Genomic DNA, 17,978 nt, shown 5'->3' on the forward strand with positions numbered 1-17,978 from the left:
ACAGCTGGTTATACCATGGAGTCGGAGGAACTGATGAGTTCCAATTATGATTTGATGTCTTCCCCTACCCCCTGTATGGGAGTGGATGGTGAGGTTTCCAACCCAGACCAGGTCTCTCTAAATTGCTGAGGCTGGTTTTGAAGTTGTGATCCTTCTGCCTCAACCTACAAGTCCCTGGGATTACAGGCAGGCACCACCATACTTGGCTAGATTTGATTTGGATATGTAGTGTCATTATATTGATTTTAATTCTTCAAAATGGAAAATTGGACTAATGATCTCAGGTCTTCAAACTGATTTTATTCAAACAAAATAGGTATCTTCTTGCTGAAAATTCCTAGAGGTAGGCTTTCAGTTTCTCTCCTCCCAAGAGGTAACAAAAGGAGCTGGCAATGCAGCAGCTCAGAAAGGCAGGAGGGAAGCTAGCTTCACTTGCCATCATGTTTTTCCAAGGTGGCACACTATGCCTCCTTCCCAGAGAAAAACCTAATTCCAGGTCTTAGTGGCAAGAACTCCCTGTAGCTAGTCAGAAAGAACTATATCTAGGAGTCCAAAAATTACCACTCAGGGCCTCAGGTATGCTCCACTGAGCTACACCCCCAGCTGTCACTCAACTTCTTAAGTGGGGAATAAAGCTAGACCCCTTTGGATCTTAGATAGGATAATGGGACAGATCTGATTATGCCTGGATCTAAATGAGGTATAGGAAAACAGAGGCCAGGGGCAGGAGGGTAGAGCAGGAAAGGGCCATAACTTCACTTTATTTGTACTTCCTCTTACACAAAACCATCAAAACAGGAATAGAGGGGGCAGGGAAGAGCTGAAAATTTGTTCAATCCACATGTCCTCAGGGTTATTCCACAAAGCTCCTGAGGCTGAAGCCTGTTGATGTAGCTTCAGATCCAACACTACTAATTTCACACAACCTGGTCTGAGGCCTTCACAGATTGGCACTTGAGCTCTGCAATTTTTATCCCTTGCCCACCCTGATATAAGGTACGAAAACAAATGGAAATGCTCCTCTCTGATGGACAAAGGGATTCGTAGATGTACTGCACCCATAAATGTACGGCACCTTCTGTAGGAACAGAACCCAAAGCTGCTTCCAAGGCTCTAGACTCTTGCACACAGGGCTAGAGGCCAATAGTATATGAGCGGCCTGTGGGGTTGTGAATAGCAGAACAGACTGGTGCTGTCACAGCCCACTCATACCACACCTTCTTGGAATTGCTGCATCGCCAGAAACGCACACAGATGGTCTGGCCTTCACGCACGGTAATGGGCTGCTACAAGAAGAAAGACAAGAAGGTTCAGGGTACAACTAATGAATTATAAGTGGCAATGTATGGGGCAGGTGTGGAGATTAAATGACAAACAGAGGCCATTCCAACCCTCAGAAACTTACTTGAAGTCTATCAGAATACAGAACAATTGGACATTGAATAAACAATCAAATGTGGAGACACTGAATAAATAAAGGTGACGTGAGTGCTGTGAACATGTACAGGGTGCCAGAAAGTATCTATGAAAGGGAATGCTACTGGACACAGTGGTATACACCTGGAAAGCTCAGAAGGCTGAGGTAGGATAGCAAGTTCAAGGCCAGCCTGGGCAACTTAGTGAGACCCTGTCTCAAAATAAAAGGGCAGGGGACATAGCTCAGCAAGAGTGCCCCAGGATTCAATCCCCAGTACTATTAAAAAAAAAGGGGGGGGGGGCGTGGTTTTGAGATAACCTAGGAGGTCAGGGAAAGTTTTATCTGACACTAGAAAATATTCAAGGAGACCTGAAAGATGGGTGAAAAGATGAGCAAGGCAAAGAAGAGACATGTGAAAACCTGAGGCAGGAAAGAAAGTATTAGAGAAATAAAAAAAGTGCATAGGGCTTTAGGCAGTGGAAGCCAGGGAACAGCAGCTAAAAAGGTAGCCAAAAAACTAAATCATACCAACTCTTACAAGCAATGTTCAGATTCTGACCTTTATCCTAAAGGGCAGTGAAAAGACATTGAAGGGTTTTAAACAGGAGAACAATAAGATCAGATTTGAGTTTTTAAAAGATGACTCTTGCTTCAAGAGCACTGCAGATAACCCTAACATCTACGACCACTTCCTAAGAACATGGGAAAACAGAAGAATGTAGGTCATAGCCAAATATCCTGAAAAAAAGAAAGGAGCAAACACCAATGGCAGAAATTACTCCTTAACCTAGTCTCCCCCCTACCCCACGGCTTCCTAGGACTGGGAATTGAACCCAGGCACTCTACCACTGAGTTATAGCCCCAGTCTCCCAGGCTTTTTTTTTTTTTTTTCTCAAAGAGACAGGGTCTCGCTAAGATGCTGTGGCTGGTCTTGAACTTGCAATCCTCCTGCCTCAGTATCCCAAGTTACTGGGATTACAGGTGTGCCCCACTATATATAGCCCTACATAGTTTTAAAGGCAATTCCTACCTTAATGGGGAAGAGGATGGGAAACCATGAGAACATCCCAGGAGAGTGAGTCTCTGGACGAATACCTGTGCCAACAAAACAAAGAAAAAACTGAGGTGTGCATGACTATGCTTTTTGCTTAAGTTGAGCAGTGTCTCTTTTGTGATCATGGAAATAAGTAATCAAAGATCTCCATTGACTCTGGCCTTTCCATGAATCTAAATGAGACACGTACACAAACTGCCCAGACAGCACACCCTCATGCCCTAGTCCCCACTCACTCACTCAGAGTGATGTCCTGATAAAGTACAGTCTCAAAGTAGCCTGCAAACCCATGTAGCACAGTGTTCACCTCCACAGGAAACTCCAAGGTACAGTAGCGGTTGTTGTCAATCATTGGATCTATCAGGAAAGATTAGGTGGGTGATGAGGAGTCAGAAGTCCTAGAAAATTTGGACTAAAGCATGAGAAGACCCAGAAGGGAAGATAGATGGGGCAGACTTAGGAGACAATTGGAGAAAACAGGAGGGTGGGTGAGCTCATATACATCTAGTCACAGGACAACCATGCAGGAACCTACCTCTGTTGGGATGGCTGAAGGTGAAACAGGGCTGGGGCGCAGACAGCTGGTGAAAGTTGTGCAGCCGTACAACATAAGGCATTTCAAACTGGGCCTATCCCAAGTGAGAGAGAAAGCAAGAGCTGGAGAAGATAAACAAGGGATACCTACTTCCTTGGGGAAAAAGCTCAAGCCCCAAGGACACAGAAAAAGGTAGTTTTCACTACTACCACTTTCCTCCATCCCCAACTTCTCTTTCACCACTTCATCTTTTCCAGTGGAAGAAAACAGGACTAAAGAGAATCACTTCCTTCCAGAAGAAAATAAGTTCTTTACCTCAGGGTCACGGTCCTTTTCCCGACAGGCTCGGACCTCATTGTACAGCTTGGAGGAGGAGATGGGAGCCAGAAAAGAGGTGTACTCCCCAGGGATGCTCACACCATCATCTGCACAGAAGGAGGGTCAAAGTAGGTAAATGGTGTGTCTATACTAATCAAAGGTTCCAACTTTGTACATCAAAACTGATAGAAGGCTACCACAGGCATGACAGGAAAAGACAGCTTGATATTGTCACATTCCAAGACCTACTCCTAACTTCTGTCATGCAAGATCCCATTTCTAGGTTAATTCATAAGAGTCACAGATTAAAACTGAAGAAACAATCCTTGTTGATGAAACGTGATGCTTGACTATATTCTTAGGTTGTGGTTGTGAATTTCTGTGGGATCACAACATCCCAAAAAATTCCTGATGAAATCAAGCCCAAGGTACATTTTATACCTTCTCAGGGAGTCCACAGACCTCAGGTAAAGATTCTCTGCTCTAGTCTACTATTCTTACTTTACAGATCTCTCTGAAGTTGAGAGAGATGACTTCATTTGCTAAGGGCACAGAGGCAGTGAATAAGTAGCTCTCACTCATATGGAAAAGTCATATGATTTGATCAAAGTCCAACCCATCTCCCCCTAAACTCTACAACTGTCTCCAGGTTGCTGCCCCACCCACCAAACACCTCATACACCCCAATTTGGATGCACCTTTCAGAAAGTGCTGTGCTCCATCCAGGCACTCAGGTGACAGTTCATTGTCAGCAAAGGAACCCAGAAGCTCACTGACAATGATGTCTGCTTTCTCTGGAGCCACCCATTCCCGCATGTCTGATGAGACAACTGTCACTTGGCTTCCCCATTCTTCAAACTGCCAGTTCTCTAGCCTGAAACAGAGATGATAGAGATGATGAGAGTTGTTACGGAAAACTGCCAACAGGGACACACTTCCCAGCAAATAGGACACTACTCACGTCACCACAGCATTTGGGTTTTTCTCTACAGCATACAGCTTTATCCGCCGATCAGCCTGCTTGGCTGCCCGCAGTGAAGCATTCACCAGGGGACCCCGGCCTGCTCCCAGCACCATCAGAACCCTAAGAAAGAAGAGTCAAGCAGATTTGGCATATAGAGAAGTAGGCACGGAAGTCCCTGGGACTGCAGGGAAAACACTCACTGGACATTGGTATCCTTCTCCTCTTCTGGTACTCGGTCTAGCAGACATTTATAGATGGCCTGGGAGAAGAAGAGAAGACCTCATGGCTATAATCCCATCCTCACAGAGGTCATCCAGGCCCTGTGCTTTCCAACCTGGGCCCAACACTGTACCTGCTGGTACTGGGAGTATTTGATAGGATCCTTTTCAAATACTTCATATGTCTGAGATTCTAGATTATCCATTAGTGGCTGATGAATGAGAAGAAAAAGACAAAGTAAGTTAGCCAGTTCCTGGCAAGATAATGCACCCAAACATCAAAAACTTCCCACTGTCTCCTGAGCTTTGGTAGGATTTGGGAATACCTACTCTCAAGAGACATTTTCCACCCCATCATCTGCCTCTCAATGCATTCCAAACCCACCTGGAGTGGGGACTGCAGATAGTCTTCATAGCCCTTGGCAAAGAGTTCATAGGCATTGGGTGGAGGGCGGTTCTGACTTAAGTATTCCAAATACTGGAGATAAGAGCAAAACTCCTTCTCTGAGTGGTGGTTGGTGCCTGTGATGATGAACTGCACCTCCAACTATGAGACAAGTCAGATCATTAGACAAGGCCATCAAACCAACATTCTCAGACATTGTGGTTTATGGCCAAAGAGCCATATTATAAGGACAGACCAAAAGCTCTCAAATATCTGCCCCTAATAACAATAAAAGCAGCACAAGGCTTCAATAAAATTATAAAGCCCTCTTACGCTATATAAGTATCATACTGGCTCAAAGGGCCACATGGATCCTTGCTGTATAACTTCTTAACTGAAAATTTCTGCAAAGTTCCCATGAGGTCTGGTTCCTTTTGAAAGTTTCTGGGGCTCTTACTGACATTTGTCATCTTCTTTAACTAAAAATTATTCTCCAGAAACCAGAAAGAAAAACAGCCCCATGGGGGTTGCTGGGAGAGGGGAAGCAGCCTACATATGTAGTCAAGCTAGACCACCTCTAGAACCCTTCCACCCACCTTGAGGAGCCGGAAGATCAACCTCTGGTGCATCTTAGAAAGAACAGGAAATCCCTTCTTGTTGGTCAGGAAAATGCTGGTGGGGAGAATGGCTGCTTTGATGGGCTCCCCAAGCCAACGATCAATGACATGATTAGAGGGCAGGTCAGCCCCAATTTCAAGAGCTACACAAGGGAAGAAAGAGACCTATCAACCACTGCTCCTTTGTACAGGATCTGTTTTCACAAGAACAAGGCAGACTGAGGCACAGGGAAAGTAGTCAAAATACTCAGTATACATGAAAATGTTGATTCTTATTCTCAGGAGGTCATACCATCCCAGGACTCTTGTGGACTTACCTACTGCAATCCTCTTGCTATAGTCACATAAAGTCCGGAAGTTGTGCCACCTGTCCAAAGTCAAATACAGAAAAATACTATCAAATGCATATGACCTACCAATCATTATAGCTCAAGGAGATCTCCTTATTAGTTTCACCCTGTATTTCCCCTTATCCTACACCTTGCCCTGATATAGCAGCAAAGGAGATATACCACATCCATGTCTTCTCCTCTCCACTGTACTCTTCTGTGTGTGTAGTTGGTGCATTCTCAATTATATCATCTCTCAGGTCCTCTGGTGCCACCAAGGGTACCCGCATCCAGAACTGCACATGAACAGGTACCCTTTTAGAACTATGTTTTGAACTCATTGGGTCCAGAAAGTTTCCCCCAATTAAAAAGATCTTGATTGACTGTAAGTTAATCCCCTTATAAGCCTTTCCCAATTTATGATTGCTTGTATATATCTTGTACATATTCTTCTATATATAAAAATCTGCCATATCTTTTTTAAAAAATATTTTTATTAGTTGTTGATGAACATTTATTTGTATGTATGCGGTGCTGAGACTCAAACCCAGTGCCTCACACGTGCTAGGCAAGCGCTCTACCGCTGAGCCACAATCCCAGCCCCCTTATCTTTTATTTCGACTGGAAATAATTATGTAGTCTATAGGCTTCTATTTCATTTTAAAGACTAGGGATCAAATCAAGGGACTTGCAAATGCTAGGCAAGCAACTGACCACTAAGTTACACCCCCAGACCCATATATTCTATGTTTTGAAACTCTTAGATGGGGGTTGGGGAGAACAATACTGACATTTCAAATCTGCCCAGTACACCACTGAATGGCTGGGCACAGGAAGGTACTTAGTACAGCCTGAGTGGCATGATGTGCAACAGGAAAGGAGTCCCACAGCCATACCATGGAGGAATGGTGGCCAGTGTGGATGTGGTTGGTCAAAACTCTGGCCAGGTTTGTATTATCTTCTTGATTAAGAGGCAAGAGGAAAGCTGGAAGACCCAGGTATGCCCCAAAATTCAGCTCTTGTAACATGGCCTAGAATGGAGAGCAAGAGGAAAAGGTTAAGAGCTAACAACCAAATAGTTTTCATTGTACCCTATCAATTGATTTACCTTGATATGCCAAGTTATGCAGTGTGGGATTACTCTCCCTTCCCAGCTTGGTGACAGACCTACTAATCTTTAGAAAGATCCTGTGGAGAGGTCAAACAGTCTTACCGCCTCGGAGTTCCTGCGGATCTTCTCCACTTTTGAATCTGGATGAATCCATGGGGAAAGCTTTCCCACAATTAGCGTATTCCAGTCTGCACTCCCCCATCCAAGAAAGACAAAGACTGAATAAGGTTCAGCATTTTACTTGTTCAATTTCATAGATATGGGATAGTCTGAAGCAGAATAGGGAACTAAGGCTTTTAGCAAGTAGACAAGGAGAAAACAAGTTCTCTATATCCCGGGAACTAACCAATATATCCAAGTCAGAAAAGAGTCTGAGGGCCCTGATAAAGCAGAGGTTGTCACTGCCTCTAATAAGTAAGGGGCACATGGATGGTCCCTACCCCTTCCTGACAGCAGTAGGTCTGATCGTGTCTGGGGGCCAGGCCGATTCTTAGCAGGTTCCTGAGTGAACTCCCTCTTGAAACGCGGGTGGAAGACAGGCATGCAGAGGAAATCAAACCTACAACCACGACAGACCCAGAATCATGTAAAGTGAGCAGCAGTGCCCAGAGATCCAAGTAACTGGGTTTAGGCTATTGCTTTTGCACAGCCATTGCGGCTGCCGTCATTCACCCCACTGGGTTACTGAGTTCAGCCCACCTTGGGGCTGCCTCAATTTTTCCCGAAACACAGCCAAGGAAAAGATGAATAAGAAGAAAAGATGGAAATCCACGCAAAGTAGCATTACTTCTCCCCTGGTGTCACTGCCTTCTAGGACTCTCATGTTCAGATTTACCCCAGTACTGCCCATGCCTCCCCACTCAAGATTAACCTCCTCTCTCCTTTACCCCCTAACACTTCCTCCCACTCCCAAACAATAATCTCAACATCTCTAGAAGTCTGTACGCCCATATTTGAGGTTACACAACAATTCCCCCGACTTTTGGACTCAGTGATCATCCCTCCCGCCAAGAAGTTTCTTTCCTTGCGTTCCTGGGCTGAGGATACTCCACTCAAGGAGTAATGGTTTCTCACGCCCTCATCCCCGGTAGGGGATGACTAGTCTGCTCTCCTCAGTCCCCGAGTTCGGACCCCGCATTCCACTTGCGGAAGTCCGGCCCTCACCCCTGCTTGGCCACAGCCCCCAATGTGTCAGCTATTTCGGGGACGCAATTCAGGTCCCTCCCGCTGGACACGCGGCTCCCACCAGCACCACCGACCGCCATCGCCGCCATCTTTTCCCTCGCGCTATCCACGCCGGGATTCCTTGGTGCTAGCAGCCAATCACAAAGCCGAAAAAGGTCCCCAGAAGGCGGGACGAGTCTCCTTAACAACCAGAGCGTCGTTCACCGCTCCCGAGCAGGAGGCGGAGTGAGCTGGGGAATGGCTCCTCCCGCCAATCCGCGGGCTGCACAGTGACGTGCGGCGTGGCTCCCGCAGGTCCACCAATCTCAGCTTCTCATCGGTGACGAACTCCCGTTTCCCAGAATGCCTCGTGAATCCGTAGAACCCCAGTAGGAGACTACACGTCCCATGAAACCCTGCAGTATAAGCTTGAAGTGTCATCACTGAGCCCAACACAATTGTCTCAGGGCCAGTGGCGCAATGGATAACGCGTCTGACTACGGATCAGAAGATTCCAGGTTCGACTCCTGGCTGGCTCGTTGGGACTGGTACTCCTTTATTGCATCCCTATGCACCCATGCTTCCTTTTCTTTCCTTTTACCGTTTCCTCACTATCGCCTCACCCTCTCATTTTCAGATCTTAAGTTGGTTGACTTTCTTAGTCATCCTATGTCAGCTCCCCCTGGCACTCCTGTCAGAGGTGTTTTTTGTATCATTACTTAGGTCCATCTGAAAACAGAAAACAGGATTTAGTGGCTGGAGCTGTTAAAATAGACTTCGTCCCCTTACTGTGCTTCATTTTAAAACAGACTGAGGTAAATTAGCACTAATTCCTAGCGATTCTCTGTCTCAAACAGAAGATGTAAGTAAATACCTAAACACACACACACTTACACTTCAAGACAGAGAAAAGGAATTTATGATGAAGGATTACAGACTCAGGAGTTGTGGAACTGCCTGGCGGGGACTGGTTTTCCCATGTGAATAACTGCTAGAGACACAGAAAAGGAGGAAAAGAATGAAGCAGGGAAAGACCTAGGGAGGATAATGGGAACACCTGAAGGCAAGGAGCCCACAGTTGTTGAGGGCCCGGCAGTGGGGGTGCAGAGGAGAGTACAGTACAAGCAGGGAGTGTGGACAGAACTCAGGGGCTGACGAGCGGGGAGAAGTCGGAGTGTTGCCCAGGTTTCTGCACATTGACTGAGGCGAGAAATGAGAGAAATGGTTTAGGTTTCTCTCATGGTGTTTAGCTTTAGGGAGAAATCAGGGTTTGAGTTTGGATATGCTGAATTGAACGTCTAGGGGGCGCTGTGTAATAGAGAGTTGCATGAACAGTGATCTGAACCAGACAAGATTTGGAAGTCTCCAGAAGAAAAGCGGTCTGAAGCCGTGGGAGTGGATGATATCACCGTGGCCCCTGGGGGACAGAGCCCTGTGAAACACGGAAAGGGTGTAGAAAGGATATGCTCTGAGGAGCTTTGGGTGCAATGTAAGTGCCCCAAGGGGATGAAAGTTAGAAAACCAAAGAACTAAATGTACCCCGAAGGGGTTGGAGGTGATTTTGTCCCATTTTTTACATTATTATCATATTGTTATAACCAGAACTTTTTCTGCTCTAGGATCCCATGCAGGATACTATGTTACATTTAGTTGTCATGTCTCTGTAGGTTTCTCTTGGCTTTGACAATCTCTCAGATGTCCCTTGTTTTTGATGATTGATATTTTGGTGAGGTATTATGGAAGCTACCCTCATTTGTAATTTATCTTATGTTTTTCTCATGATTAGACTGGGGTTATGTGTTTTGGGGAGGAAGATCAGAGAGGTAGAGTGTCATTTTCATCACATCAAGGGTACTTGGATAGTAATCACCATGATTTATGACTGTTGATGTTGACTTTTATCACCTGGCAGAAGTAGAATTTGTCAGCTTTCTCCACTGCAAAGTGATTCTCTCCTTCCCACTCCCCCAATCCCAACTTTCCATACTGTAGTCTTTGGAATAAAGTTACTATGTGTGGTCTATACCTAAGGAATGGGGCATATGGTCCCCTCCTTTAGGATGGAATGTCTACAAAATATATTTGGAATTCTTTCCTGAAGGTCTTTCCAATAGGTGGTTACCCACAGGAAGTGGGTGAGTGCTCTGTGGACATGTTAACAGGTAAAAAGGAGTTGTTGAGGAGGCTTGCTGCTTCTTTGCCCAAGTTGTGCCCAACCCAATTCTACATTCACAGAAGACTTATTATGTGTTGTTTCTTCTTCAGACACTAATTGTCTGGGTTGTGGACCATCTGTGCTTCTGGCAGCTCACTTCTGATGTCAAACTTGTGGCTGCTCTGTTGGTCGTTAGTACCCATCCCTGGGTGAGAGGAAAAGAAGGACATCTAGGAAACCGTTGTCAGTTTTTCTACCAGTTAAAATAATTTTCAAAAGGACTTGTGTTTAAAAAAAAAAAAAAAGCCTAGAATGTTTAACTGACCTTAAAGTAAGTATACATGGACTGAATTTCATTTGTCAGTGTTGTCTTTGTTTTCTCATTCAAAATGGCCTCAGCCATGTGGTAAGCATCATGTTCACAGTACTTCCATACCACATTCACAATGTCCATACCGCATTGCCCCCACTCTTTCCTACAGAGCTTTCCTCGGCCATTAAAAAAACAGTATGTAAGTATGGGTTTGTCTATCTGAGCTGTAGAGGAGCAAGAAGGGAAGGACTGAAAAAGAAACAGAGAACTTTGTAGGGTGCCATGTACTAGGCTTTTAGTCAACGTTGGTGACATTTATCTTATGCTCTGCTTCCGTCTGCTCTGCCCTCCACACTGAACTCTTGTGCTCAGAACCATGTGAATTACTGTTATAGAATGGGATGTAGGCCTTTGATGGGATGAAAGTACACACAGAAGGGCAAATGCCCTGGTTACTTTTCCAGTAGTGACCAACAGGCCAGAGAGCACTGGACATTTTTTTGCTGCCTGTTTGCCCAAGTTGGGAGAATAAGGAGTACCTTACTCTCAGATAATTCTCCCACCAAGTCCACCAGTATTCCTCACCTTTAGGCCCAGTTCTATTTGATCCCCATTTTTTTGCTCTTTGTGTAAACACCCCCAGTCCATTGTAAAGCCTCTTTTCATCTTTTGTCGTGCTCACCTTCTTCCTCAGTACTTGCCTCCCTCCCTAGACCCACCTCCACTCACCTCCCTTGACTCAGTGCCTGTCCAGCCCACCACACTCTTCAACACCACAATAACAGCCCATTTGACCTTCCTATGCTCCAAATTGCTTCTTCGCAATCAAAGCTGTCCTCTAGCTACAAAGTGGCAGAGTTACTGAGGCAAAATAATCTGTGCCAATTTGCATTTTCTTCCTTGTCATCTCTATTATATGGTATTTATCTGTCAAAATGAATAGAAAGCAGGCACTGTACTGAACATAGAAAAAGATGGAAAACTACCCAATTTATTTATGAAGCCATAACATACCTAATATCAAAACCTGTCAGAATAGCACCCCTAAAAAGCTATAGGCCAGTCTCACTTATGGATGTAAATGTAAATATCCTAAAATATTTAGAATTAATAAAGAAAAATTAACAATATGTTAACATAGTAATTATATAACATGACCAATTAGGGCTTACCTCAAGGCTTAGCACAAGTTTAGGTGTTAGAAAAATTATATAATGGGTCAAAAAAACATGCCAGGTATGGTGGTACACTTCTGCAATTCCAGCTACTCAGGAGACTGAAGCAAGAGGATCATGAGTTTGAGGCCAACCTTAGCAACTTAATGAGACTCTGTCTCAAATAAAAAATAAAAAGGATTGGGGAATGTAATTCAGTGATATCATGTCCTTGGATTCAATCACCAGTACTACCAAAAAAAATCTGACCCTTTTTAATAGTCAAAGAATAAAGCATGGTAAGACAACTTTATTTTCTATAAACATTCTTAATAGTCTGAATATTTAAATAGTCTTCATATATACACATATATGCATATATATAAACTCAACAACTCAGGTAAAGATGAAATAAGAATGTCTAATCTCATAACTGAGTAATTTTATAGTATTCTGAAAAATCCAATATAATCAGACTGGAAATAGAAAAAAGAGGTATAAGTTTTGGAAAGGGAAAAGCAAATTTATCATTGTTTGCACATGATATGATTGAATTCATAGAAAATCTGCGAGAATCAATTTTTAAGTGATGAGAATAATACAATGCAGAGAAGTCAGCTGATACAAGATAAATGTGAATCTATAACTTTCTTATATACCAAGAAACACTTAGAAGACATAATTAATGAAAATATCCAGACTGGGAATGTAGCTCAGTGGTAAAGCATTTGCCCAGCATGTATAAAGCCCTGGGTTTGATCCCCAGCAATGTAAAATAAGTTAATAAAAATATTCCAGTAATATCTTAGGAGAATTACCTGTGAAGCTGATGACAAGAGTTTAAAGTCTTGAATATCCATATACTAACCATGTGAATGTAGCGTCTGGCTTCAGTTTCCTCATTCATAAAATGGGAATGTAAATAGTAATTCTTATCTCATGAAGCTGTTATAAGGATGAAATTAGTTAATATGGTAAAGTTTTTAGAATATACCCTGCACATAGTAAACTTTCAATATACATTAGCTATTGTTACTAGTATTTTCCCTCTCCACAGTGATAAAAGTAACACCAAGATGAAATACTTAGCTCTAACTTTCTGAAAAAATTTTAAGAACCTATATAAACAGAATTACAAAATTTTGTTGAAAGACATAATAGAAGTCTAAAAAAAAGGAGAAATAAACCATATCCTTAGAAAAAATGAATTCTATAAAGATGTCAGTTCTTATTGAATTAATTTCTCACTTTTACAACACTCAATCACAATTCTAATGGAATCTTTTGTTACTTGATAAAAATAATTCTACTGTTCATCTGCAATAAAAATCAGACAAGAAAAGCAAAGAAAGTTCAAAAAGAGAGAGGGAAATCTCAAATTTTTAAGCCTTTACCTCAAACACTTTGTGAAACAAGTAATATACAAATGAATCAAGTTATTGTAGTTGGTTCAAAAATAGAATAAAAGAATCCAATCAATAGCCCGGAGACAGGCTGCTTTTATACATATGCATACGTATGATTAAATATATGAATTTAACTTGTGATAATAATAACAGCTAACATTAATTAACCTATTATTTTGTGTCAAGTTGTGTGAAAAACACCTTACATTCACAAGAACCCTGGGAGATAGGAAGTGCTTTTCTTCCATGGATGCAGGAACTAGGGCCTAGAAAGGTTGATTTCAAACCTTGGTCAACTGACTGCAGAACCTTTGATCTTAACGTTAAAACATGTCATCTATTAATTCCCTTCTAGGCTGCTACCCTAGACAATCTTTACAAACTAGGATAAAAATTAAGAGAAATCTTTAGTGTAACTTTTTTATTTATAAAAAATATAACATAAATCAGATGTACAATGGATAAATAAATCACGCATGCAATGAAATCTTAGGGAGTCATTAAAATCAATGTCATCAAAGAAAATTTAGTCATATAGAGAAATGCTTACAATATGCCATTAAACTGGCATTTCACACCTGTAATCCCAGTGACTCAGGAAACTGAAGAAGGAAGATCACAAGGTCGAGGCCAACCTCAGCAATGTAGTGAGGCCCTATCTCAAAATTTTTAAAAAGGAAAAAAAATTTTAAAGGACTGGGGATGTAGCTCAGTAGTAAAGCACACCTGGGTTCGATTCCCCAGTGTACACATACACACACATACACACAGAAAGCCATTAAGTCACAAAGATTACCAATTGTACATGCAGAATAACCTCAGCTATGGAAAAAATTCATCTTTTCTCTCAATTTTCAATACTGAGCATGTTAATATTATATGGACAGCATTTTTAAAAGTATATATTAAACTTGTGCTTTCTTTGTGTGTTTTTTTCTTCTTTTTTTCTCTTTTTTTTTTTTTTTTTTTTGAAGCTACTACTGGGCATGAAACCCAGGGCCTCACGTGATAGGCAAATGCTCTACCACCACTAAACTACATCCCAAGTCGGTGTTTTTTTTTTTTTTTTTTTGGTTCTTTTTAGTCAAGTACTTCTGAAAATTTGCTTTTGAGTCAAGGTCTCACTAAATTGCCCAGGCTGACTTCAAACTTGGGATCCTCCAGTGTGAGTGGCTAGGATTACAAGCATGCACTACTATGTCGTTTCTTTCTGGTTTACATGTCTTCTTTCAAAGGCTTACCCAATGCCCTCCTTCTCTGTAGACTTCTGTAACTGTCCAACCTTCAGCAATTACGCTCATCTCATAGACATATATGATAGTCCTCCTAGCCAGATTAATGTTTATTAAGCTCTACCCCATGCCAAGAACTTTAAACATATTATCTCAATCCTCAAAATTAAATTGTGAGGTGGGAATTATAAATATACCCATTTTGTAGATGAGAAAACAAAAGTGTGTCTGGAACAAATTAATGCTTCAATTAAATGGAAGAGCCACAATGAGAAATCTGGTTCTTCTGATTCTCAAGACATTTATTTTTATTTTATGATAGCATTTGCCAAAATGTGGTTCAAGGAGCAAAATGTGCATGCATTAAGACCTCCTACATGAATATGTGAGGTAAGAGTCTCTGCTTCAGCATAAGCCACATATCACCACAAAGAGAAGCAGATATAATAATCTAGCTGCTTCTATTAAGGCAAGTATCAAAGAGATTTGCTAAAATACAAAGCAATTCCACTCTTCTTTTTGGAAAATGGTTATTTTGTTATTAAAATGTGTTATTTATGTTAACATGCAATGGACTTTTAAAAAATGAATTAATACATTTTTAAGTGTTCTAGCTTTAATTTTTAATTTTTACTGTATAGACAGTATCTGTACATAAAACTTACATAGGGGAGGTGTTGTACTCAGTGGTAGAGTGCTTGCCTTGCATGTGTGAGGCACTGGGTTCGATCCTTGGCATCACATAAAAATAAATAAAATAAAGGTATTGTATCCATGTAAAACTAAAAAATTTTTTATTAAAAAAAAAACTTACATAAACAAAAGCTCTTTGGAGTCCTAAAAAAATCATTAGGAGAGTAAAGTAGTTCCAAGGCCAAAACAATTGAAAATACATACTTTACAACCACCTGCCTCCACCAACTTCAGATATTGCAGATAGGTCAAACCTGCTTCTTAACACAGTGACAGCAATTCAAGCTTGCCTGGTAAGTACCCTAAAGAAGTTGTAACAAAGTGTTTGTGGGGATGTACTGTTAAACAGTAGTGAGACCTTTTCTAACTGGAATGATAATGGCAAAGCAGAATTTGAGGTGGGCCTCAAAGGTGATAGGAATTTATAAGAGTTCCCTATAGAAACAAGCACAGGAAAGCATGAAGTGGTGAACAGGCCCATCAGGGATTTTGGTGTGTAAGTGGGGTAGAAGGCTGGAAAGCACAGCTACACCTTGAAGGCTTCAATCCATAGCTAAACCGTGTAAACTGTTTGGTATGTAGTGGGGAGACCTGAAGTCTCCTGAGGGGTTTTTGTTGTTGCTGTTTTTGGAATTGAACCCAGGAGTATTTTAGCACTGAGCTACATCCAATCCTTTTTAAAACTTTGAGACAGGGTCTAAGTTGCTGAGGCTGGCCTCAAACTTAGGTTCCTCCTGCCTCAGCCTCCCAAGTTGCTGAAACTATAAGTGTGTACCATTGTGTCTACCTGATCTGAGTATTTTGATCAGAGAAATAACAGAATGAAGTTAAAATTACAAAATATTTGTGAAAAGAAAGCCAAAATCATCATGAAAGTTGAGTTGGCAGTGGTAAGCATATTAGGTAGGAAGAGAAGCAGTCAGAACAATTTGTAGGACCCAAAATGAGGACCTGAGGAGTAGGTTGGGGCAGTGGCAGGGAAAGATGGCCATTGGCTCTGCTAGCTGGTCTCTTAGGGGTTTAGGACACTAGTGAGGTCTTCTGGTTCAAGGCCTGGCCACACTCTGCTGGCCCTAAGCTTCCATTTGTTAGCAGGCTCTGGGTCACTTCAAATTCCTGGTACGTTCACTAGAGACCAGTATTTAGGTTGTATTGTCAATGTACGTGGAAGGATGGTGCTTTCCAGTGGCAGGGGTATTCATCTGCTGTATAGAGCCCTCCCTTCCATTCATCAGGAAACCAGGAAAGCCAAATCCATTACACATTATGTTGCTTGCAGGGTGTATGTTTGGATTCCAGTCATCAGAGGGTCTTAGGACAGCAGATTCTGGAGCCAGACTTCCTGGGTTCATGCTAGGGCTTTTCAAATGATCAGCTTTGTGTCATTGCATAAGTTACCTGATCTCTCTACACCTTACTTAGTTTCCCCTATTGAAATGGAGAGATAGTAATATTATTTAATCTCAAAAGTTTACTAATATAATGAAATGACCTATCACATGCAGAATGCTTAGAAATCATATCTGGTAGCTAATAAAGTTTCAGAGTCACCACCCAATGCTGGGAATCAAACTCAGGGCCTCACATATGCTAGGTAAATGCTCTACCACTGAGCTATATTCCCAGCCCTTTTTGTTTTATTTGAAACAGGGTCTTGCTAAGTTAATCAGGCTGAACTTTACCTTGAAGTTCTCCTGCCTCAGCTTCCCAAGTAGCTGGGATTACAGTCATGTACCACCACACCGGACTTCAAAATTCTTGTTTTATGGAGAGGAATTACAACCATGGCTTGTTCCTGCCCACAGTGTAGCTCTTCTCTCCAGTGACCTAACTCAGATCCCTAGTTCAGTGTCCATTTCAACCAGGTTAGGGCTAGATGAAAACCAGAATACTTGTCTGACAGTGAATTTAATGTGTTGACTTGGCCAGTCTATTATAGTACCCAGATTGTATAGATTCAGCTTGACATGATTGCTGCCATTTTGAGTTTAACTGCCATGATTGCCCCAGAGTACCTCTAGTCTGTTTTTCTTGTATAGTTTCCCAGAAAACTATAAATAGACAAATCCATTAAGTGGTATGTGAAGCTTTATATACCACTAGGTACATTCCAGCTGGGATGAAATCACTTTTGTCCTAACCCATACATACAACCCTATTTCTCATCCAAATGGCAGGTATCCAATTGGTCTTTCTGCCACCCAGGACCATGACTTCATCAGGAAGTTTCCCAACAAATTGCACCCTGTTCAATCCTTGATCTATCTGCCCCTCTTTCTTCAGTTTTGTAGCACCTTGAAGCCAGTCCTCTGACACTAAGACTGAATTGTCCCAGAACACAGATATTTCATCAAACATTTATTTAGATGTTGCAGCGAATGTGTACTGTAGACGTAGTTGACACCATCAGTTGACTTGAAGTAAAAGAGATTACCCTTGATAATGTGGGTGGGTCTCCCATCCAATCAGTTAAGGTCTTTTGTTGGGGTGCAAGGGGTAATAGGAAGTGAACCCAGGGCACTTTACCACTGAGTCACACACCCCCGGCCCTTCTTATTATTTATTTAGACAGCGCCTTGCTAAATTGCTGAGAATGGCCTCAAACTTGTGATTGTCTTGCCTCAGTCTCCTGAGTCACTGGGATTAATTGGCATGTGCCATTGCACCCAGTCAGTTAAGGCCTTTAAAGAGCAAACTGAGTGTTCCTGAAGAAGAAATTCTGCCTCGAGATTGCGGCATCACTTCTGCCTGTTTCTAGCCTGCCAGCCTATCCTACAGATTTCAGACTTGCCAGCCCTCACAATCATGTGAGCCTAATCCTTAACATAGAGGTATATCAGATTCAATTTCTCCTGAGAACCTTGACCTTACTCTCTGGATAACCCTTTTCTAAACCCTAAGTAGTTTATTTGC

At 42.2% G+C, this 17,978-nt stretch overlaps 1 protein-coding gene and 1 non-coding gene across 5 annotated transcripts; one reads left to right on the forward strand and one right to left on the reverse strand.

The window, feature by feature from the left end:
* Positions 1–732: 732 nt before the first annotated feature.
* Prmt5 (protein arginine methyltransferase 5) lies at positions 733–8,263 on the reverse strand. Of its 4 annotated transcripts, none has more exons than XM_047539619.1 (17): positions 8,113–8,263; positions 7,389–7,507; positions 7,051–7,136; positions 6,734–6,868; positions 6,021–6,133; positions 5,826–5,875; positions 5,488–5,651; positions 4,892–5,053; positions 4,641–4,718; positions 4,489–4,547; positions 4,286–4,408; positions 4,023–4,198; positions 3,322–3,431; positions 3,007–3,100; positions 2,712–2,828; positions 2,448–2,512; positions 733–1,286 (listed from the first exon to the last, which is right to left on the reverse strand). In XM_047539619.1, the coding sequence occupies exons 1-17, from the start codon at positions 8,220–8,222 to the stop codon at positions 1,134–1,136; spliced, it is 1,914 nt and encodes a 637-aa protein (XP_047395575.1). In that variant the 5' UTR covers positions 8,223–8,263; the 3' UTR covers positions 733–1,133. The 4 variants fall into 4 exon arrangements, with proteins under 4 accessions (XP_047395575.1, XP_047395573.1, XP_047395577.1 ...); XM_047539617.1 differs by having other exon boundaries at positions 7,051–7,166; XM_047539620.1 differs by having other exon boundaries at positions 1,149–1,286; positions 2,708–2,828; positions 7,051–7,166.
* Positions 8,264–8,578: 315 nt separating this feature from the next.
* Trnar-acg (transfer RNA arginine (anticodon ACG)) lies at positions 8,579–8,651 on the forward strand. The gene has a single exon. It is a non-coding gene; the product is annotated as a tRNA-Arg (tRNA).
* The last annotated feature ends 9,327 nt before the right edge of the window (positions 8,652–17,978 follow it).

This window comes from Sciurus carolinensis, chromosome 2 (genome assembly GCF_902686445.1).
Source record: "Sciurus carolinensis chromosome 2, mSciCar1.2, whole genome shotgun sequence".
Classification (NCBI taxonomy): Eukaryota; Metazoa; Chordata; class Mammalia; order Rodentia; family Sciuridae; genus Sciurus; species Sciurus carolinensis.

Excerpts from the sequence above, each read along its gene's own strand:
- Prmt5 (XM_047539617.1), bottom strand. The coding sequence starts at position 8,222 with ATGGCGGCGATGGCGGTCGGTGGTGCTGGTGGGAGCCGCGTGTCCAGC. Across the intron at positions 6,134-6,733 it reads CTGGCCACCATTCCTCCATG|TTCTGGATGCGGGTACCCTT; the intron begins GTATGGCTGTGG and ends GTTCATGTGCAG. Across the intron at positions 5,652-5,825 it reads TAGCAAGAGGATTGCAGTAG|CTCTTGAAATTGGGGCTGAC; the intron begins GTAAGTCCACAA and ends TCCCTTGTGTAG.